At 40.5% G+C, this 24345-nt stretch overlaps 1 protein-coding gene across 1 annotated transcript in view; it reads right to left on the bottom strand.

Annotated features, from left to right (window-relative positions):
* FBXO42 (F-box protein 42) overlaps positions 1-24345 on the bottom strand; it is a 100616-nt gene that overhangs the window by 47370 nt on the left and 28901 nt on the right. Inside the window, exon 2 of the mRNA XM_038529598.1 lies at positions 4077-4344. Within this exon, the coding sequence (XP_038385526.1) occupies positions 4077-4344 (268 nt within the window). The remainder of the gene's footprint in view (positions 1-4076; positions 4345-24345) is intronic.

Below are 24345 nucleotides of genomic sequence, written 5' to 3'. Positions count from 1 at the left end.
GTTTAGCGCCTGCCTTTGGCCCAGGGTGTGATCCTGGAGTCCCGGGATCGAGTCCCACGTCAGGCTCCTGGCATGGAGCCTGCTTCTCCCTCCTCCTGTGTCTCTGCCTCTCTCTCTCTCTCTCTCTCTCTGTCTATCATAAATAAATAAATATTTTTTTCTTAAAAACAAAAACAAAACAAAACAGTGCCTGGAATATAAAATAACAGGTGTTCATAAATATCTATGGTTAAATCATGGCAACCAAAGATAGTCCATCTTAAAGAGATAATAGCTTACACGGAATTAGGAAAAGATGAATTTGTAACTAAGGAAAGATGCTTTAAAAAGTGAGAACTTTTACTATAATGGTGGATACATGCATGTCATTATATATTTGTTCAAACCCACAGAATGTGCACTCTAATGTAAACTATGGATTTTGGGTGGTGATGATATGTCCATGAGGTTCATCGACTGTAACAAATGTACCACTCTGGTGGGGGATGTTGACAGTAGGAGAGGCTGTGGATTGAGGAAGGATAGGGGATTCACAGGAAATCTCTGAACTTTCTGTTCAATTTTGCTATGAATGTAAAACCACTTTAAAAAACATGGTCTATTTTTTTAAGTGAGAGCTTCGTATTTCTGGAACAACCTAAACATTTTTTTTTAAGATTTATTTATTTAGACAGAGAGAGAGAGAAAAGTACACAAGCAGCAGGAGGGGCAGAAGGAGAGGTAGAAGCAGGCTCCTCAAAGAGCAGGGAGCCCAATGTGGGGCTTGATCCCAGAACCCTGGGATCATGATCTGAGCCTAAGGCAGACACTTAACTTACTGAGCCACCCAGCTGCCCCTGAAACCGACTATCTTTTCAATACATGAAATGACTATCTTTTTTTTATTGTATTTAATTAATTAATTAATTAATTAATTAATTAATTAATGATAGTCACACAGAGAGAGAGAGAGAGGCGGAGACATAGGCAGAGGGAGAAGCAGGCTCCATGCACTGGGAGCCCAACGTGGGACTCGATCCCAGGTCTCCAGGATCACGCCCTGGGCCAAAGGCAGGCGCTAAACCACTGCGCCACCCAGGGATCCCTTGAAATGACTATCTAATTTCACAGAGCAACATTCTGAATGAAGAGTACAACAAATTGTTATACTTTTTTTTTTTTTTAAGATTTTGTTTATTTATTCATGAAAGGCACAGAGAGAGAGAGCGAGGCAGAGACACAGGTAGAGAGAAGCAGGCTCCATCCAGGGAGCCTGATGTGGGACTCAATCCCGGGACTCCAGGATCAGGCCCTGGCCTGAAGGCAGCGCTAAACTGCTGAGCCACCCAGGCATCCCAAATTATGTTATACTTTGAAAGAACATTATCATTTTTTAAGTCATGTCACCTTAGTGGATCCTTAAGTAGAATCATAGTACTTATACATGTTTTCCAGTGAAGATTATTATCCCTTGGCTGAACTCACAGTTAAGAATTAAACACTAAGGGGTGCCTAGGTGGCTCAGTCGGTTGTGTCTGCCTTCAGCACAGGTTATAATCTCTGGGGTCCTGGGATCGAGTTCCAGAGTCAGGTTCCCTGCTCTGTGGAGAGTCTGGTTCTCCCTCTTTCTCTGCCCCTCCCCTTCATCTGTTCGTGCTCTTTTCCCCTCTCTCAAACAAAGAAATAAAAAATATATATAAAAAAAGAAATTAGGGATCCCTGGGTGGCACAGCGGTTTAGCGCCTGCCTTTGGCCCAGGGCGCGATCCTGGAGACCCGGGATCGAATTCCACGTCGGGCTCCTGGTGCATGGAGCCTGTTTCTCCCTCTGCCTATGTCTCTGCCTCTCTCTCTCTGTGTGACTATCATAAATAAATTAATTAATTAAAAAAATTTTAAAAAAAAAGAAATTAAACATTAAAAAGACACAGCTACTTTTTTTTTTTTTTAAGATTTTATTCATTTATTCATGAGAGGCACAGAGAGCGAGCAAGGCAGAGACACAGGTAGAGAGAAGCAGGCTTCATGCAGGGAGCCTGACATGGGCCTTGATCCCAGGACTCCAGGATCATGCCCTGGGCCGAAGGCAGGCGCTAAACCTCTGAGCTACCCAGGGATCCTCAACACAGCCACTCTTAATGTGTGACAGCACTGCCACTATACATTGATGAAGAAAGTAACACAGATTTGTAAAAGCTGAATTTGAGGTAAGATAGCAAGGAATAAAAGACAGGTACTTAATGATAGAACAGGGAGGAAATAAATGATAGAACAAGTCATTGTCTAGGCAATGACTTTCTTCCCCCAGAAGACTTAAGTCTGTGAGTACCAGGTTAGGTAAGGGTCCTCTCCCTTTAAAAAAAAAAAAAAAAAAAAAGGGAGAAAAAGGAAAAAAAAATACACACCCCAAATAATAAGAATGCCAAATAAAACCAAGAATAAATTCATATATTTGATTAGATCACAGCCCCTCATCTGTGATTTTTCTACCTCTATTTTAGAGACAGAATCATCTACTTCCACTGTGTAGGCAGCCAATCTCTCCTGAAGAGTTCAGTAAGTCTGCAAATAGAAGCAGGCTATGCATACCAGTATTACCATTTATGAGGAAATGAGCACAGGGCCCAGCAAGCAGTTTCAACATAGCTAGCTGATCCCTCAGTCTTCAGGGTGCACTCTGAACAACTGACAACAACCCTATGCCCCAAGAGAACTACCTTGATGAAAGCAAAAGATTTTAAGACTTGCTACGATCTTAAGGTTTTTCTCTGTCATACCTCTGACTGCCTGTTCCTACTAGGAAAGAACAAATTGATACAACCCTTACTTTGATCAAAGATTATTCAACTGGTCTGATCATCTTCATTTAAAAAAACAGCACCCCCCCCCACCAAAAAACCCCAAAAAACCAGGCCCTTGGGCAGCCCCAGTGGCTCAGCGGTTTAGCGCCATCTTCAGCCCAGGGTGTGATCCTGGGGATCCGGGATGAAGTCCCACGTCAGGCTCCCTGCATGGAGCCTGCTTCTCCCTCTCCCTGTGTCTCTCATGAATAAATAAATATTTAAAAAAAATAAAAAATAAAAAATTTAAATTAAAAACAGACCCTTTCCACCTAAAATGTAATGAAGCCAAGGGGCACCTGAGTGGCACAGTCAGTTGAGTGTCCAACTCTTGGTTTCCGCTCAGGTCATGATTTTGGTGTCGTGGGATGAAGCCTTGTATCAGGTTCACGCTCAGCAGGGAGTCTCCTTAGGACTCTCTCTGCCCCTCCCCTTCGCTCTTATTCTCTCTCTCTCAAATAAATAAATAAATCTTAAAGTAATGAAGCCAATTAACTGATATCTATTAATTAAAAATACAGCACATCTAGTAATTTCAACAGTTAGCCAAAGTTGAAATCTTGATTAGAAAATGGAGGAAAAATAGGAGAAAATAATTTTTAAAAGTAAAAGATATGGATAGGGCCCATATCACTTAGAGATAAAATTGAGCAGTAAATGTTTGCACAATCCCACATTTGCCACAATTAGCTACTTTAAGAAACAAAATGATATCCTCATAAAGAACATGGACTCTAAAGCCAGACTGCCTGAATGTGAATCTTTGATCCCCCATTTACTACCTGTGTCACCTTGGGTAAATTACTTAACTATGCTTCACACTCCATTTCTTTACCAATCCAGAGTCTCTGTGAGGACAGGAAAGCGGTCACAATACTGCCTGACAACAGTAAGAGGTATATTCATGTTAGCTATACCATTACCCCATATCCATCCCTACTTCACCTGTTCAAGAACAATACAATCTACCCGATCAACTCTAAGAATATAGAGAAAAAGAACACTCGCTTTAAAACTGCAAGTTGGAAAAAAAAAAAAAAAAAAACTGCAAGTTGGATGAGATATCATAAGATTCAAGCTGTTCCTAAAACTAACCAGGATTAAGAGAAAAGGGAAATGCAGAGTTCATTTCTCAGACTAAATTTTAGAATCATAACACATTGAAGGGAGAGAGGGGAAAATGAAATTGGGACCTCAAAAATAAATCATTAAAACATATTTTAAATAAATAAATAAACCTTTCTACTGTCCACAGTACCTTTGATAAGTCGATACCACTGTTTGCAGACAAGAGCTGCAGTTTTGTGTTCCTGGTATGGTGAAAGAAACGACAGGATATACTCCAAAACCTCTTCTGGCAGCTCAGACATAGACCTGTTGTGTCTCATCTCCTCAGCCTCCAGTGCTGGGTGGGGGTCCTCATCCTGCTCCATTGTCCCTTCCAGCACAGCCTCTTCTTGGTCCACAGCCATGAAACTGTCATCTTCACTGTCCGAGGAGCTGGCCATGACATTCCACTCAAACAGCTACAGTGGGAAATGAACAAACATCAGTAAACTCTGTCAGAAGCTCTGAAACAACTCAGGCACACTCTTCCAAGTGGTACATGATTTTCTTTTTAGACCCTCAACATGTAATCTGTTCCTCAGCACTTTCCCACTCTGGCTGTGAGCCACCTTCATTTGTCAGGTAGAGCTCAAAAATTAAGCCCATCCCAAATCTAACAAACCACTAAAGGCTTCTGATTGTATTTTTTAATCTCCATTGTAAACCAGAATGACAGCCGAGTTCTGGTATAACCATAAAATGGGGAAGATGGTTCTAAGGCAAGCATCTGACTGGCAGACAGCAGAGTATAGCAACTAGGCTCCCTTGGCATGACTCAAGACCTCAAACTTCAAAGGAAAAACAAACTGTGGATCCTACAAAGAGTAATAAGAATATTCTGAGGATGTGGATTAAGAAAAGTTTTTCTAGTTTTTATACCAAGACAATTCACTTAAGAGGAAAACAAATGTTCCAAGAATAGGCTTAACTAGCTAAAATACCATATATAAGGCACTATTTATATTGGAAAGCATCAAAACAGATCTAGGGAGTAAAACAACAGAAACAATATATATGCCTATCAATAACATAATAGATAAGTTGTGGTACATTCATACAATGAAATCCACACAATGGAATACAGCAAGAAACTACAGATACCCACACAGATAAATCTCTTAAACATAATACTGAGCAAAAGACAGATGAGTACATACCACATGGCCTGCTTATCTCAAATTTAAAACTAGGCAAAATTAATTCATCTATTCCAAGTGAGTGCCATAGAAGTGCTGGTAAAGTTGTTTCCTGATTTGTTATACGGATGTGTTCAGTCTGTGAAAAATCCACCAAGATGAGTACTTAATGTTTAATGCACTTCTTTCTCTGAAGTTTACCAAACTAAACCATTATCAACAGTTACCTCTCATGAAGTAATTAATTTAAAAAAAATCACTATGGATGATTTTTAACTTTTTTCCATATTCCCTAAATTTTCTAGAAAGAGCACAAAATATGTTAAAATACACACATAGGGGCAAGCAACTCAATTATACCACCCTTCTGATGTTTCATGCAAACCTTGAGATAATAACAGTAAAATGAAGGGAATAGGGTGATTTATGTAAGAAGTGTGTCACAAGTCAGATTCTCTGGGAATTAAATGCTAAAAAAACAAAATTAGGAATGAAAAAGGTTTAATGGGGCGAACTCTTGTGAGAAAAAAAAAAAGAAAAGAAGGGGGATCCCTGGGTGGCTCAGCGATTTGGCGCCTGCCTTTGGCCCAGGGCGCGATCCTGGAGTCCTGGGATCGACTCCCACGTCGGGCTCCCGGCATGGAGCCTGCTTTTCCCTCCTCCTGTGTCTCTGCCTCTCTCTCTCTCTGTCTCTCTCTCTCTGTCTATGATAAATAAATAAATCTTTAAAAAAAAAAAAAAAGAAAAGAAAAAGAGGAAGCAGGAATGGGCAGGAGGAACAGAGCTCAATGCACACCTGACAAAGTCTGTCCAACAGAGTTTAGGAACAAGGATGGCCAAATAGGGAGTTCCACTATGGGGTTCATCTATCACTCAGCCACTGGCTGGGGGGTACTCCAAAGCTGAGGCCTACCCTGAAGGGACTAACAACTTTCTTTAGTTATACTCCTTACAGATGGGCAGAAAGTCCTTTCTTGGACATCTGAGTTCATTTTCTTATCTTCTAATATATCTATCCCCTTGACCATACACACCTACTGAGACCATTCACCTTACAAATTTCCAGCATTCCCTCTAGCCCTGTTGCAAAGAATTATTAAATAATGGAACGAGAAGAGTGATCTTGAAATACACTTGGGGCTTTGAGAAAGATCTGAAACATTACAGGGGTGCCTGGCTGACTCAGTCAGTAGGGCATGTGACTCTTGATATCATAAGTTTGAGCCCCACACTGGGTGTACAAATTAAATATATATAATATATTTAATGTTAATGTTAAATATATTATATTCAATATATTTACAAAAATATATTTTAAATATATATATACTTAAATCGGGGGCCCCTGAGAGACTCAGTTGGTTAAGTAACTGCCTTCAGCTCAGGTCACAATCCCAGGGTCCTAGGAACAAACCAGCATTGGGCTTCCTGCTCAGCAGGGGAGTCTGTTTCTCCCTGCCCCTGATCCTGCTTGTGCTTTCTCTCTTGCTCACACTATCTCATAAATAAATAGATAGATAGATAGATAGATAGATAAATAACTATTAAAAAATCTGAAATGTTCCAAAAGATGAGGGGGTGGGAAAAGCAAAGAACAGCAATTTCTTCCCCCCTCATCTCTACCACTCCTGTAACATATATACAAATTATGTACAGCATCTTAAAAACTGGAAGAATGAGAGATGCCTGAGTGGCTCAGTGGCTGAGCATCTGCCTTTGGTCAGGGTGTGATCCTGGAGTCCTGGGATAAGTTCCGCATTGGGTTCCCTGCATGGAGCCTGCTTATCCTCCCTCTGCCTGTCTCTGTCTCTCTCTGTGTGTCTCTTGTGAATAAATAAACAAAATCTTAAAAAAAAAAAAAACCAGAAGAGTGGCCAGATTAAGGAAAGTGAAAACATCAATCAGCTCATGAAATAGCTTCCAAGAAACTCATCTATCAAATTAGCTCATGATACTGCAATGTATCCTAGAAAAGTGGCTGCTGGAATCTTGATGATGGTGAACAATTGGTGGCTAACCAGAAGTAGTAGAGTAGCCTAAGTCCTCCTAGTTGGGGAAGGAGGGGCAGTGGCAGACAGAAGGTAGTGGCAATCCCCCTCCATTCCCCAAAAGTAGAGGAGTGTTTACTGTAGGTTTAGTGTAATTGTATTAAATTATCCTAGATAGTTACTCCCACCTTGGGTGAGCTGTTTTTCCACATGCTTAAACTCACTAGAGGAAGGCCTTTCCATTTCCAGCCCTAACTCCTAACCTAAAGAGTAGAGTCATGTAAAATATAAAACAAAAAAATTTTTCTGGCAAAACAAGGGTACTTTTTACTCCTGGGAAAAGATTACTTTCCATATTCCTTCTTATTCTTTCCCTTACAAGTTATCATTTCTCACTTCCCACTGGCTATCTTCCCTAATTTATTGACTTTATCATATTTTTAACTCCCACTCGGCTCTCAAATTTACTAGGGAAAAGAGTCCAAAGAAACAGATTCCTTGAGTTTGGCTCCATTTTTCACATTTGATTTAAACATAGCATCTCAAATACAGTTGTTCCTTCACTCAACAGCTTGACAGATTGTGAGGCTAGGGTCTGCGTCAGAACAAACTGAATCAGTGAAGGCTGCAAGAGCTTATTTATAGAATACTATTTTTTTCCCAAGCGAAATAAAAATTTGTTTGGCCCAATAAACAACGTCTTACTCACTTTCCAAATCTTCTCAAAGTACAATTAGCAAGCCGACATAAGGGGACTTGCACTTTTGTAATACCTAGTTTTAAGTAATTCTCCCATTCAATCATTTCCCTGTCCACAAAAGCATCAAACGCAATGCTCCTGAAGGCATGTTTGTGAACTTGGCCCTGAGCACAAATGCCAATGGGAACACACAGCGATGGGCTCAGATGCGATTCCTCTGTAATTACACACCTAGCACCAATTTGCACGGCTCCTCATTTTCACTTCCATGATTAGGTAATGAAATCATCACTCATATTCCCACAGGATATGGAGGCATTCTGAAACAGTTTTTGTTTTCTTCATGCCAAAAGAAGCCATACAAAACAATTCACATGTAGTTATTGTTAATTCACTGAACGTGGTTTTCATGAAGTCTTTTTTTAACTTAAGATTTTTAAAAATATTTATTTATTTATGACACACACACACACACACACACACACACACAGGCAGAGACATAGGCAGAGGGAGAAGCAGGCTCCTCGCAGGGAGCCCGATGTGGGACTTGATCCTGGATCCTGGGATCACGCCCTGAGCCTAAGGGAGATGCTCAATCGCTGTGCCACCCAGGCGTCCCATCCCAGGATTTTATTTCTTAAGTAATCTCTATACCCAATGTGGGACTTGAACCCACAACCCCAAGATCAAGAGTCACACCCTCTATAGATTGAGCCAGTGAGGTGCCCCCATGAGGTCTTTATTTATTTTTATTTTTTTTAAAAGTAATCTCTATACCCAATGTGGGGCTCAATCCCACCTCCCTGAGATCAAGAGTTGTGTGCTCCACTGACTGAGCCAGCCAGGTGCCCCATCATGAAGTCTTTAAAAGAAATCTTCCTCTGGTCAGCCCCGGTGGCTCAGCGGTTTAGTGCCACCTTCAGCTTGGGGTGTGATCCTGGGGAGACCTGGGATTGAGTCCCATGTCGGGTTCCCAGCATGAAGCCTGCTTCTCCCTCTGCCTGTGTCTCTGTCTCTCTGTCATGAATAAATAAATAAAATCTTTTTAAAAAAATCTTCTTCTGACCCCTCACTTTGTGTTAGGCCTTCCCCAAGTTTTGGGGACAAACCACAAACTGCAGTCCGAGTTCCTTGAGGGCAGAGACCATGCCTAGCCATCTTGTCTTGCTAGCATAGACATGCAAATGAGTACAAGGTTTATTGAAATTTCTACTCATACTACCCTACCCTTGTGCTGACTTTGCATTATTTTATAATAGGAAATTACATCATCAGTACCATCCAGGAATAGCAGACCCTACCCTTATATGTCACTGGATGCTGCCAAGATATTTTATTGGCCAGAATTAACATATCTCTCTGGTTCCTTGAATTTTGACCTTTTAAGGTGTACACTTGCCTGAGAGTCTGCCAGACTCCTGAGCCATTCCCAACGACCCTTTGCTGGGTCAAGATGGGTGGTACTAAAGAAACAATTTATTTGGCCCAGTAGTATCACTACTATACTATACTATATATAGCATACTATGAGACTACATCCAACTAAATACGAATCACTTTTAAAAATCCAAATACCGGGATCCCTGGGTGGCGCAGCGGTTTGGCGCCTGCCTTTGGCCCGGGGCGCGATCCTGGAGACCCGGGATCGAATCCCATATCGGGCTCCCGGTGCATGGAGCCTGCTTCTCCCTCTGCCTGTGTCTCTGCCTCTCTCTCTCTCTGTGACTATCATAAGTAAATAAATAAAAAATAAAAAAAAATAAAAAAAAAAATCCAAATACCTTGGTGTGCCTAGCTGGCTTAGTCGGCAGAGCATGTGACTTGATCTCAGAGAGCTCAAGCCCCACATTGGGCACAGAGCTTATTTAAAAAAAAAAAAAAAATTCCATATACCTTGCCTATCTGAAGTATAAATTGAGGTTAAGATTTTGAGACTGAGAGGGATGCCTGAATGGCTCAACGGCTGAGCATCTGCCTTTGGCTCCAGGCGTGATCCTGGGGTCTGGGATCAAGTGCCGCATCAGACTCCCTGTGAGGAGCCTGCTTCTCCCTCTGCCTATGTCTCTGTCTCTCTTTGTGTCTCTCATGAATGAATAATAAAAAAAAAAAATCTTAAAAAAAAAAAAAAGATTTTGAGACCAGGAGATCTGGCTACTATTTCTACCTGTAACACTGTGTGACCTAAGCTAGGGCACACAGGACAACATGGGAAAACCCCCTTACCCCTAAGTAATGAAAATTCCCTACCTACTTTATAAAGATTCTGTAAGGGTAGCAGATACCAAAAATTACTCTGAACTCCCTGAAGGAAACTGATTAACTAGTGAAGAGTTAAAATCAATTCACAGAAACTCAGGATGGGAATTAAACTACTTTGTTATCCACGTACAAGTTTTTACCAGATCCTACTACAATATTTGATTAACTGTGTCTTTGATTTCTGACAACTAGACATCTAACAATCCTCTTGAAGTACACATGTCTTTATGAAAATCAAAATATGCTTCACTTACTAAAAAGAAGCTGAAGATTTAAAATGCAATCATGATTATTCTTCATAATTTCAAAATACTAAAAAAAATGCAGTAAGGGTAACCTCTCAGTGACAGTAAATATAAGGGTAACCTCTCAGTGACAGTAAAATAAAGCATCGAAACTTAACTGAAGAACATGTGGCTGGATTGAATGGATAAGTACCCACAGTCATCCCTCCACATGAGGGCTTCTGAGGCTTCAGGAGCAATGCAGCAACCTCGCACAGATGTCAATGAGGGGTTACCCACCTGGGCAGCACTAATGTCAGCTAAAAGGTATTAAACGCTACTCTTGGGGGGATCCCTGGGTGGCTCAGCGGTTTGGCGCCTGCCTTCTACTCAGGGCATGATCTTGGAGTCCCGGGATAGAGTCCCGCATCGGGCTCCCTGCATGGAGCCTGCTTCCGTCTCTGCCTCTCTCTGTCTCTCTCATGAATAAATAAAATATATATATACATATAAAAAAAAAACACTACTCCTGAAAGTACAAAATACTGTTATATGCAGATTTACAGAAGACCACAATATGATTCAATCTAAGATGATAACAAGCCTTATTAATATATTACATTATTATCATTATTCTAAGTCAAATAAAAAAGTTATAGAAAATGGTAAAATATAAATTTCTACCTTACTTCATGCATTCAACAAATATCAATGAGACATTTACTGTATGTGAAAATACTGTGCTTACATCTTACAGAAATTAAAAAGGAAAGGACAGGGGTCCCTGGGTGGCACAGCGGTTTAGCACCTGCCTTTGGCCCAGGGCGTGATCCTGGAGACCCGGGATCGAATCCCACGTCGGGCTCCCGGTGCATGGAGCCTGCTTCTCCCTCTGCCTGTGTCTCTGCCTCTCTCTCTCTGTGTAACTATCATAAATAAATAAAAATTTAAAAAAAAAAAAAAGGAAAGGACATGCCAGGGCACCTGGGTGGTTCAGTTGGATAAGCGCCTGACTCTCGGTTTCAGCTCAGGTCATGATCTCATGGGTTGCAGGATCGAGCTCTACATGGGGCTCCACACTCAGTGGGGAGTCTGCTTGAAGATTCTCTCCCTCTGCCCCTGCCCCCACTTGCATGTTTTTTCTCTCTCTCTCTCTCAAGTAAATAAATCTTTTAAAAAAATAAAAGGGGGGGGGGAACGCCTGGGTGGCTCAGTGGTTGAGCATCTGCCTTCAGCCCAGGGTGTGATCCCAGAGTCCCGGGATCAAGTCCCACGTCGAGCTTCCTGCATGGAGCCTGCTTCTCCCTCTGCCTGTGTCTCTGCCTCTCTCTGTGTATGTCTCTCATGAATAAATAAAATCTTAAAAAAAAAAAAAAAAAAAAAAAGAGGATATGTCACTATTTCCTCTCAAGGACATTAACCTGGTAAGAGCCAAAGACACATAAATAAAGAATACCAACACAGGACAGACCTATGGTACAAACACAGAAGGAGATGGCATCCAATTTGTCTGAGCAGGAAATTACACAAAGGCAAGCATTTCAACTTTAAAGAATATGCAGGATTTCAAAGGATGAAATGAGGGAAGGTGAAGGGAATAAAGATCTTCAAATTACTATCTCTTGAAATGATATTCTCTGCTACTTCCAGAATTACCTTTTGGACAAAGGTAAAAACTATTTGTTACTCTATGGGTGTTATGCAATTTGCATACACTACTTAGTATTTCATCTACAGTAACATAAGCTCATAATCTGGAGACTCCTTAGTTCCTGACAGTCAATGTTTTGACAAATGGTAGAAATAGAATAATTTGGCGTAACTACTGCTGCTATTAGCAAACTGTGAGCTATTTTGACAAGCAAATTCAGAGAGCTATTTCTATACAGGATTCCAAACCTAATAAGAGATATCAGCCACAATAAGCTTTTTAAGTGGTTAACTCATCAATGTGTTATCTAATTAAGACTCCCTTTAAGGAAATCAAAAAGTATTTTGCCAAACTACCCACTTAGTATACTTTTATTCTTTACAACAACGGATATTAAATGAAAGCACTTTATGACTCTTTTAGAGTAGCAGCAGAAATGGACCAGTCCTCAGAGCATTCATATTCATATGTAACAGTCAAAGGTTGTTATTACTAAGTATATGATCAAGAAAAGTGTGGTTTTGGGATCCCTGGGTGGCGCAGCGGTTTGGCGCCTGCCTTTGGCCCAGGGCACGATCCTGGAGACCCGGGATCGAATCCCACGTTGGGCTCCCGGTGCATGGAACCTGCTTCTCCCTCTGCCTGTGTCTCTCTCTTTCTCTCTGTGACTATCATAAAAAATAAAAAAAAATTAAAAAAAAAGAAAAGTGTGGTTTTATATCATGAATGGAAATAATATAACAGAACTTTATTTTTTTTTTAAATTTATGATAGTCACACACACAGAGAGAGAGAGAGAGAGAGGCAGAGACATAGGCAGAGGGAGAAGCAGGCTCCATGCACCGGGAGCCCGACGTGGGATTCGATCCCGGGTCTCTAGGATCGCGCCCTGGGCCAAAGGCAGGCGCTAAACCGCTGCGCCACCCAGGGATCCCTAATACACAAATTTATATTTTGTGAGAACTTGAATTTTTTTATTTCTCTTGAATTTTTAGATTTTACAAAAAGAGTAATAATGTTCAAAATATAGAATAATTAGGATTGTAATAATTTAACATCTAACAGTAATTTAAACAAAAGGCTTTCATTGGAAATACAGTATGAATCAGAGGAGTCACGATTACAAAGTCGCATTATCTTTTTTTGTTTTTATTTATTTATTTATTTATTTATTTATTTTTATTTTTAATTTTTAAAATTTTTTTACAAAGTCGCATTAAAAGGTACATTATACTGGGTTTGGAAATTTTCTCCCTCTCAAAAAAATTACTTAAGAAAGTAAGAAAAGGGATCCCTGGGTGGCGCAGCAGTTTAGCGCCTGCCTTTGGCCCAGGGCGTGATCCTGGAGACCCGGGATCGAATCCCACGTCAGGCTCCCAGCGCATGGAGCCTGCTTCTCCCTCTGCCTATGTCTCTGCCTCTCTCTCTCTCTCTCTCTCTCTCTGTGACTATCATAAATAAATAAAAATTAAAAAAAAAAAAGAAAGTAAGAAAAATGCAAAAGGATGAGATAACCATACTGTAACAGTTAGTAAACTGTATTCACTCAAAACTGACTGTATCAGGCTATAGAAATGCTCATAACATACCTACATCTCCCTCTATGCTCCCACAATACTAAGTATCTGTCAGCAGTACTAAGCATTACTACACTGCAGTCATCTGCCTCCTCCCCTCCCCTTAAGGCCACAAAAGAAAATTGTTTACAGCAACCATACAAGAGCTTAGGAATAAACAAGCAAATACAACTTGATGAATTCATTTTAGAGTCAACAACAAAACCTAAATGTTAATTCCTACATATTCTGATGGAAAAAAACTTCCTTATCAAAAAGTAAAAAAAAAGGGGGGGGGGGGATCCCTGGGTGGCTCAGCAGTTTACCACCTGCCTTTGGCCCAGGGCCCGATCAGGGAGACCCGGGATCGAGTTCCACATCGGGCTCCCTGCATGGAGCCTGCTTCTCCCCCTGCCTGTGTCTCTGCTTCTGTCTCTCTCATGAATAAATAAAATCTTTAAAAAAATATATATATATACAGAACCTAAGCAAATCATTACTATCTTGAAGATGTTCAGATTTTTCTGTGATTATGCACCTTCCTTCTGATGAGAGAAGTGTGCACAAACCACTGCAGGCCAGAATTTTCTTAGCCTTTTGCAGAAAGATTCTATCACAATGGTTCCCAGATTTAATGAATTTCACAGATCAGTAATTTTTTTTCAAGTGACATACGGTCAACAAATTTTTATATTCCCAAATAAGGACAAGGGGGAAAAAAAGGGACACTTCCTTTTTTTTTTTTTTTTTTTTTAATTTTTATTTTTTTATTTATGATAGTCACAGAGAGAGAGAGAGAGAGGCAGAGACACAGGCAGAGGGAGAAGCAGGCTCCATGCACCGGCAGCCCGACGTGGGATTCGATCCCGGGTCTCCAGGATCGCGCCCTGGGCCAAAGGCAGGCGCCAAACCACTGCGCCACCCAGGGATCCCGGGACACTTCCTTTTGAAGGAAATACTTAAACAAGTATTTACTTGTATCAAGTAAAAAGAATTTGTTTTAAAAAGTACCCCTTTCATTGAAGTAGATCTGCAATGGATGAGTAAACCAGAAAGCTGTTAGCCTTTCTTAAAACTGAAGTCATGAAATGGTGATTGCTTAATCATTGACCATTGCTGGTCAATCCTTAATGCAGGGGAGACTTTTGTTCTCTTTATTATTTCATTCTTTTACTGGATCTTGAAGTTTTCTACCTTACATAATTTTGGAGTGAAGTTTAAACTTGTTCTTTTTGTGTGTTTGAAAGTAGGACAAAATAGCATCTTGTGTGAGAACCCAATGCTTAAAACGTTATCTTCTATGTAAAGTTTTGAAAACTGTATGGTATGCCTGTAATACCCCCAATAACAGTAATAAAGGGATGCCTGGGTGGCTCAGTGGTTGAGTGTCTGCTTTTGGCCCAGGGCGTGATCCTGGAGTCCCGGAATCGAGTCCCACATCGGGTTTCCTGCATTGAGCCTGCCTCTCTCTCTCTCTGTATCTGTCATGAATAAATAAATAAAATCTTAAAAAAAAAATAACAGTAATAAAATTGGACTGATATATTCAACTGCAGTGCTAGTTAAATCTTATTAAAAATATAGATCTTGGGATGCCTGGGTGCTCAGTGGTTAAGCGTCTGCCTTTCGGCCCAGAGTGTAATCCTGCAGTCCCGGGACTGAGTCCCAAATCAGGCTCTCTGCATGGAGCCTATTTCTCTCTACCTGTGTCTCTGCCTCTCTCTCTCTGTGCCTCTCATGAATAAATAAATAAAATCTTAAAAAAAAAAAAAAAAGAGACAGAGAGAGAGAGACCTTAGGAAATTTAGTGGGGAAAACAGTTTAAAAAAAAAAAATTGTAAATTTAAAAGCATTGTATAAAAAAGCCAACTAAAGAAAAGAGTGGCAAGGGTTTTTTTTTTTTTTTTTTTTTTTTTTTTTAAGATTTATTTACTTTAGAGCTATGTGTGTAAGTGGGGTGATGGGGAAGCAAGGCAGAGGGAAAGAGAGTCTTAAGCAGACTCTGCACTGAGCGCAGGGCTTGATCTCATGACTCTGAGATTAGGACCTGAGCTGAAATCCAAGAGTCAGACACTGAATCAACTACGTCACCCAAATGCCCCAAGAACAATTAAGATACTTCTAAAAGAAAGTTAAAAATAGAATTGCCCTATGATCCAAAAATCATAGGTGCCCTAGAGATTAGAAAATGTTAAATGGCTCATCATAAATTGAAAGTTTTCAGAGGATATATACCTTGATTAAGGGTACTTACCCATTACGTAGATGACATCTGTGTAGCTCGGTTCTCTTTTTAAGATTTTATTTATTTATTCATGAAAGATATATATATATATAGGCAGAGGGAGAAGCAGGCTCCATGCAGGGAGCCTGATGCAGGACTCAATCCCAGGACTCCAGGATCATGTCCTGGGCCCAAGTTAGGCGCTCAACTGCTGAGCCACCCAGGCATCCCTTTGTAGCTCATTTCTGTTTTGTCAATAGTCTAAGTTTAAATTATGTGGGTAATGAAAGCTATAGTTGATTCTGGCTTCTGTGTTCTCTTAGGTGAAGTGTAAATTTCTAGAAAAAGATAGGATTTACAAAACTGACTCCAGAAGAAACAGAAAACTCAAGTAGTCTTATTCTTTAAATAGCATAGTGTTTACTTTTGGTTGAGTCTGAGGTGGGTAATGAGAGGGGCACACAGAAGCTGAATATATCCTGGTCATGCCTTATTTCCTAACATGGATGTGGGTACAAAGTGGTTCGTTTTATTATCTTTTGAGTTGTGCATCTGTGTCCTATACAGTTTTTTTTAAATTGTAGTAAAATATATGTAACATAAAATTTACCGTTTTAATCATTTTATTTATTATTATTATTTTTTTAAGATCTCACCCATTTATTCATGAGAGACACAGAGAGAGAGAGAGAGAGAGAGAGAGAGAGAGAGAGAGAGGCAGAGACACAGGCAGAGGAAGAAGCAGGCTCCATGCAGGGAGCCTGATGTGGGACTCAATCTGGGACTTCAGGATCATGCCCTGGGCCGAAGGCAGGCGCTAAACCGCTGAGCCACCTAGGGATCCCCATTTTAATAATTTTTAAGTGTTAAGTGGCACTGAGTATATTCATATTGATGCCCATCACCACTATTCATCTTCCTTGACTAAAATTCCATACCTATTAAATAATAACTCTCTGTTCTCCCTCAGCCCCTGGCAGCCACCATCTGCTTTGTGTCTAGATGTATTAACTACTGTAGATACCTATACAAGTAGAATCCTGCAGTACTTACCCTAGTATGTCTGGCATGTTCACTTAGTACAATGTCTTCAGGCTCCTTCCATATTGTAGAAGGTGTAAGAATTTCATTCCTGTTTAAGGATGAATAATATTCCCTTGTGTGTATATACTACATTTTGTTTATCCATTTATCAGCTGGACATTTAGGTTATCTCCACCTTTTTGCTATTATGAGCAATGTTGTTGTGAACATAGGTGTACAAATAATGTTTCAGTCCATCCTTTCAGTTCCTTTGGGCATATAATCAGAAATGGAATTGCAGGATATGGTAATTCTAAATTTTTAAGGAACTACCATACTGTTTCCCATGGCTGCACCTCTGTATGATTTTTTTTTTTTAATTTTTATTTATTTATGATAGTCACACAGAGAGAGGGAAAGACACAGGCAGAGGGAGAAGCAGGCTCCATGCACCAGGAGCCCGACGTGGGATTCGATCCTGAGTCTCCAGGATCACGCCCTGGGCCAAAGGCAGGCGCCAAACCGCTGCGCCACCCAGGGATCCCTCTGTATGATTTTGTATGTATATTTTTGGCTGTTAAAAATTAATTTTAAAAAAACAAAGACGGGGGATCCCTAGGTGGCGCCGCGGTTTGGCGCCTGCCTTTGGCCCAGGGCACGATCCTGGAGACCCCGGATCGAATCCCATGTCGGGCTCTCGGTGCATGGAGCCTGCTTCTCCCTCTGCCTGTGTCTCTGCCTCTCTCTCTCCCTCTGTTACTATCATAAATAAATAAAAAAAAAAAAAAATTAAAAAAAATAAATAAATCTAAAAAAAAAAAAAAAAAAAAAAAAAAACAAAGACGGGGCAGCCTGGGTGGCTCAGCGGTTTAGCACTGCCTTTGGCCCAGGGCGTGATCCTGGAGTCCCAGGATCGAGTCCCACATCAGGCTCCCTGCATGGAGCCTGCTTCTCCCTCTGCCTATGTCTCTGCCTCTCTCTCTCTCTCTAATAAATAAATAAAATCTTAAAAAAAAAATAAAAATGAAGAAAAGACTCTATCTTTCCCTTCTCTGATTATCCTCTCAAATTTGATGTCTTTCTAGGTAATTTTTCTATGCATTTATATATATGGAGACTGTGTGGATTTATAATTTGTATTCATTTGTTGTTGGACTGGCTGTGGAAGAGTTGTTTGAGTGCTTCATTAAAGATAAAATGACTGGGATGCCTGGGTGGTTCAGCAGTTGAGTGTCTACCTTTGGCTCAGGGCATAATCCTGGAGTTCCAGGATCGAGTCCCACATCGGGCTCCCTGCAGGGAGCCTGCTTCTCCCTCTGCCTGTGTCTCTACCTCTCCCTCTCTGTGTCTCTCTCATGAATAAATAAATAAAAATCTTAAAAAAGTAAATTAATTAAGATAAAATGACGGAGATTCAACCCCACCTCCCTCCCATCCACCTCCATCCCTCCACTGTAAGCCCCAGAGATTTTGATTTGGTTGGTTTGAATGGTTTTAGGAATCTGAATTTTAATAGTTTTTGAGTAATTCTGATGGGCAGCCACTGACTTTCTTTTTTAAGATTTTATTTATTTATTTTTGGTATTCTCTATACCCAACATGGGGCTCAAACTCACAACCTGGAGATCAAGAGTTGCACACTCTTCTGACTAAGCCAGCCAGGTGCCCCTGATTTATTCTTTAACATAAATGAGGGGCAGCCCGCGTGGCTCAGCAGTTTAGTGCCACCTTCAGCCCAGGGCCTGATCCTGGAAACCAGGAATCGAGTCCCACGTCCGGCCCCCTGCAGAGCCTGCTTCTCCCTCTGCCTGTGTCTCTGCCTCTTTCTCTCTGTGTCTCTCATGAATGAATGAATGAATGAATAAATAAACCAAAATTAACATAAATGATATTATGCATTTTTGCATAATTGGAGGGCACCTGGGTGGCTCAGTGGTTGAGCATTTGTCATGATCCCGGGGTCCTGGGATTGAGTCCTGCCTCAGGCTCCCCTCCACTTAGGTCTCTGCCTCTCTCTGTGTGTCTCTCATGAATAAATAAAATCTTAAGGGACGCCTGGGTGGCTCAGTGATTGGGCGTTTGCCTTTGGCCCAGGGCGTGATCCTGGAGTCCCGGGATCCAGTCCCACATCAGGCGCTCTGCATGAAGCCTGCTTCTCCCTCTGCCTATGTCTCTGCTTCCCTCTTTCTCTCTCTGTGTTTCTCATGAATAAATAAATAAAATCTTAAAAAATAATAATAAATAAATAAAATAAATCTTAAAAAAACAAAAATAAAAATTAGAAAAATTTTTTTCTAATCTCCAACAGATGTCAGGAAAAAGTCCTATTCACTTAATACAGCCCTCATTTCTCTAAATTCCATTTTAACTTCCTTTCTTCCCCACTACATGGTACACTACTTGAGATAGAAGCCAAGTAATATTCATCTTTGTAATATCTGGCACATTAATATGTACCTTATCAATACAAAAACTTTTACGATTTACTTATTTTATAAGAGAGAAAAAAAAATGGAAGCGGGGGAGGGGCAGAAGGAGAAGGCAAGACAGAATCCTCAAGCAGACTCCCTGCTGAGCACAGAGCCTGATGTGGGGCTCAATCCCAGAACCCTGAGATCATGACCTGAGCCAAAACCAACAGCCAGATGTTCAACTGACGAGCCACCCAGGCGCCCAAATCTTGATTTCTAATCTCATCTCCAGTAAAAGGAAGTAGGGCTCCTTAGTGAAACTGCAAAATCTAGGACTGGGATAGAATCTATACAAGACGAGTCTGAATAATCCTGTAATGTCAGGAAGGAAATAATCCAAAAACACTTACACGATCATGTCAAAGGGACACAGGAGACAAATGAAAGAGCCCCTAAAGGCCAAAGCTGAAACACCTTGAGCACAATATCCATGAGTTCATACTAATATAAGTAACTGAATAGGTAAAAAAAAAAAAAAAAAAAAAAAAAGGCCGTAGACAAATCTCCCTTGCAGATTTCCAAATAATTCACATAGGTGGGGTTTAATTTCCTTCATCTTCCTAACTTGTCTCTATCTAGGTAAAATTCTTATTAGCATACAATGTAGATAGACACTAAGCTAGTTTCTTACAATACATAGAAATAATTTCAAGGGATGCCTGGGTGGTTCAGCCGTTAAGCATCTGCCTTCAGCTCAGGGCATGCAGGTCCTGGGATGGAGTCCTGCATTGGGCTCCCCACCGGGAGCCTGCTTCTCTGTCTGCCTCTGCCTCTCTCTCTCTCTGTGTCTCTCATGAATAAATAGAAAAAGAAAAGAAAAGAAAAAAGAAAATTTTCAACCAGAAGACTACAGCATTACTTCACTCCTCACACCCTGGGCAAATAAAAGTTTTGTGTATATCTATGCCAGGAAATTCATAATGGGGAAATACAGGTTAAAAATAAGGAAGTGGAAACCAATAAGTACTTTCCATTAAAAGACATCATCAAGGCACTGAGACCTTATTTCCAACTGTCATGATTTCCAAGTTGTGATTACCTTCCAAGCATACCTTCACACTTGCACACCAAAAACTAGACTGTCGGTTTTGGTGGCTGACTTAATCATCATTATCACAAAATTCTTACAAGCTATTCTTCTCTTTAGCTAAAGTGAACTATCCTATATTTCTTAATATATATTCAGCTTCTGTGCAAATGAAAAATAGAAATGGTACAAGATCTATATGACAGAGGCACAATCATAAGGAGGCCAGGCCTCAACTGACCCCCATGTCAGGACTTTCTGAAGCCTAGTTTTGATCACATCTTTAAGAAACTCTTAAAATCTTCTATTCCTGGCACACCTGGGTAGCTCAGCGGTGAGCGTCTGCCTTTGGCTCAGGGCGTGATCCCGGAGTCCCGAGATCGAGTCTGACATTGGGCTTCCTGCATGGAGGAGCTTGCTTCTCTCTCTGCCTAGGTCTCTGCCTCTTTTTCTGTGTCTCTCATGAATAAAAAAGAAAAAAAAAGAAGAAAAAAAAAGGATCTTCTATTCCTTTGGGAATTTTCTTGAAATGATAAAAACATAAAATACTAAGGAGGAAGTCATTACCCTCTGTTATTGACTGAATATTTGTGTACCTCTCAAATTCCTATGTTGAAGCCCTAACCCACATTGGTATGTGGAGATGGGGCATTTTGGAGATAATTAGGGTTAGATGAAGTCATGAGGGTGGGGCCCTTAATGGAATCAGGGCTCTTGTAGGAAGAGCTAGCTACCAGAGAACTTTCCCTTTCTCTCTCTCTCCTCCCTCAGTCCCAAAAGAGGTCATGTGAGCACACAAAGAGATGGTGGGCACTTACAAGTCAAGAGAAAAGGTTTCAAAATGAAAACTTCCTTGCCAGCACCTTGACCTTGGACCTCTCAGTCTGGAAATATGAGAAATACTGGTGTCTAAGCCACCTGGCCTATGGTATTTTGTCTTGGCAGCCCAATCTAAGACACTCTCCTTCCAAATACCTACTTTAAAAAATGCTAACATAAGTAAATAGGAAGTAAGCCACAGTGGATTTATAGCATAATAAAATAAGATTTTTTTTAAGTTTTTATTTTTAAGCAATCTCTACACTGAACGTGGAACTCAAACTCACAACCCTGAGATCAAGAGTTGTACACTTGCCAGCCAGGCACCCCCAATAAACTAAGATTTTATTTTTATTTTTTTTAAGCGTGCAGTTTCTTTTTTTAAGATTTATTTATTTATGATAGACATAGGTTTTAAAGAAAGTATATAGGATGGGTTACTGGTTATATCTCATTACCTTTAATATTTAGTCACTTTCCATGCAGCATATTTTTTGCCTTGGAAAAAAAAAATCTATTGATTTAGGGGGATCCCTGGGTGGCTCAGCGGTTTCGCGCCTGCCTTTGGCCCAGGGCGCGGTCCTGGAGTCCCGGGATCGAGTCCCACGTCAGGCTCCCGGCATGGAGCCTGCTTCTCCTTCTGCCTGTGTCTCTGCCTCTCTCTCTATGTCTATCATGAATAAATAAAAATAAATCTTTAAAAAAATATCTATTGATTTAGCAATACCCTTTTATATTTGTTCCTTTGTCCTCCCAGAAATGTCACTAATAAATGGACTCATTCTGGGATAACAAACAGGTATGGGAAGGGGGGAAATAAATGAAATAAAAAGGTCTCTGCCCTTTAGACACCTTCAGTAAAATTTACCACATATACCGAGAACTTTGTCTATACTTAAAAATGTATCGTGGTGCACCTGGCTGGCTCAGCTGATGAAGCATTTGACCCTTGGTCTCCAGGTTATGGGTTCAAGCTCCATGCTGGGTAGAGATTACTTAAAAATAAAATCTTTTAAAAAAATGATATTGTACTTAAATGTTAAAATTTTCAAATTTCTCCAACATAGTAAGAAAGCAGATTACTATTACTATTGAATGAAGGAAGATCAAATATATATTTTTCTACACACACAAAAAAAGAACATTTATGGAATAGATGAAAAGACTTAATGAATTAAACTTTGGCATATCACCTGGACAGAAAGTAAATCAAGTTATCCTTTGGATCCTAAAAAATATCTTTTTTTTTTCTAGAAAATATCTTATTTGGTTTCATTCTTCCTATCAACAATATGAATTTTCTTATAAAATTACCAGGCAATAGCTACCAAAGCATGTCAGGGATTTAAGAATAAGATTAGGGCAGCCCAGGTAGCTCAGTGGTTTTGTGCAGCCTTCGGCCCAGGGCGTGATCCTGGAGTTCCGGGATCAAGTCCCATGTCGGGCTCCCTGCATGGAACCTGCTTCTCCCTCTGCTTGTGTCTCTGCCTCTCTGTCTCTCTGTCTCTCATGAATAAATAAATAAAATCTTTAAAACAAAAAAGAATAAGATTAATGTTTCTTTCTCACAGATTTTAATACAGTCATTTTGAGCTACTTGTTCCTGTAATAGACTCAGCTCTTTTCCCATCTCTGGTCTTTGCTCTTGCTGGCTACCCTGCCTTCCAAAAATACCCTTCTACTTGCCAGCTTGGCAAATTCCTACTTGTTATTTAAGAGTTATCTCTTTTGTGAGATCCTCTCATCCCCTCCAGCTCATTAAATATTCCTTCTGGCCTTCTATTCATTTTGTACAGTATCCTCATTATCTTAGAGCTGTATAAATATTTGTTCAGTTAGGTGGCCTACAAGACCTATGCCAACATTAGATAAATAACACAGATAGTTCCCACTTTTCATCACTTCATAAGTTAAAATTCTACTCATTAATAACTTGCCTAATTAAAGCCCATATTTCACTTCTTATTGCTATGGTTTCTAATAAGTCCAGACAAAGGCAACAGCACAAAAGGCAATCAAGATTCAACATACACAGCCAGAATTCTGCTTTTAGGCAGACAATATGCATTAAGATAATGCGTCTAGGAAAATGTGAAATGACAAAGGCCAACTACCCTTTTGTATGTGCTGTATCATAGTGTACTTCAGATGGGTAGTGTAATGGCTGAAAATCTTTAACACCCTAATTTAAATTTAAGATTTAAATTAAATCTGGGTGGCTCAGGCGGTTTAAGCGTCTGCATTTGGCTCTGGTCATTATCCTGGAGTCCTGGGATTGAGCCCCACATCAGGCTCCCTGCTCAGTGGGGAGCCTGCTTCTCCCTCTCCCTCTGCCTGCTGTTCCCTCTCCTTGTGCTCTTCCACCCTCTGCAAAAAAAATCACCCAAAATTTCAAAATGGGGCATTCTGTATTATTTCAAAAAAATTAATGAATATTGTGCAGAATATAAATATACTCAAAGAAAGCATATTAAGGGCAGCCCTGGTGGCGCAGCGGTTTGGCGCCGCCTGCAGCCTGGGGTGTGATCCTGGAGACCCGGAATCGAGTCCCACATCGATTGTGTGGAGCCTGCTTCTCCCTCTGCCTGTGTCTCTGCCTCTCTCTCTCTCTCTCTCTCTCTCTGTGTGTCTATGAATAAATAAATAAAATCTTAAAAAAAAAAAGAAAGCATATTAATATTGAATTCAGCTACCAGATAGAAATATGTGAAGGCAAAATTTGTTTAAAATTGATTCTACAAACAAAATAAATGCTGTCAGGCAACACCTTACTGATGTTTGGAGCCAAAGGTCAATTGTATGGTCTGTTCTAAACAGCTGACTTTTAAATATTTTTTAAAAGATGGGGCGCCTGGGTGGCTCAGCGGTTGAGGGTCTGCCTTTGGCTCAGGTCGTGATCCCAGGGTTCTGGGATGAAGTCCTATGTCAAGCTCCCTACAGGGACCTGCTTCTCCCTCTGCCTACATCTCTGCTTCTCTCTGTGCCTCTCGTGAATAAATAAATAAAATCTTAAGAAAAATAAAAGAGGGATCCCTGGGTGACGCAGCAGTTTGGCGCCTGCCTTTGGCCCAGGGCATGATCCTGGAGACCCGGGATCGAATCCCACGTCGGGCTCCCAGTGCATGGAGCCTGCTTCTCCCTCTGCCTATGTCTCTGCCTCTCCCTCTCTCTGTGATGATCATAAATAATAAATAAAAATTTATTAAAAAAAAAAGAAAAATAAAAGAAACCCACAAGTAAGAACATAATATGAAACAAAATATTCCTAATTTCACTGCTTCACATGTACTATTCTGGATCAGTTTAGTAACTCTAAAATCAAACTGACATGCATTTACAGAA

This window comes from Canis lupus, chromosome 2 (genome assembly GCF_011100685.1).
Source record: "Canis lupus familiaris isolate Mischka breed German Shepherd chromosome 2, alternate assembly UU_Cfam_GSD_1.0, whole genome shotgun sequence".
In the NCBI taxonomy this organism is placed as follows: domain Eukaryota; kingdom Metazoa; phylum Chordata; class Mammalia; order Carnivora; family Canidae; genus Canis; species Canis lupus.
This window is presented reverse-complemented; position numbering and strand designations above follow the sequence as displayed.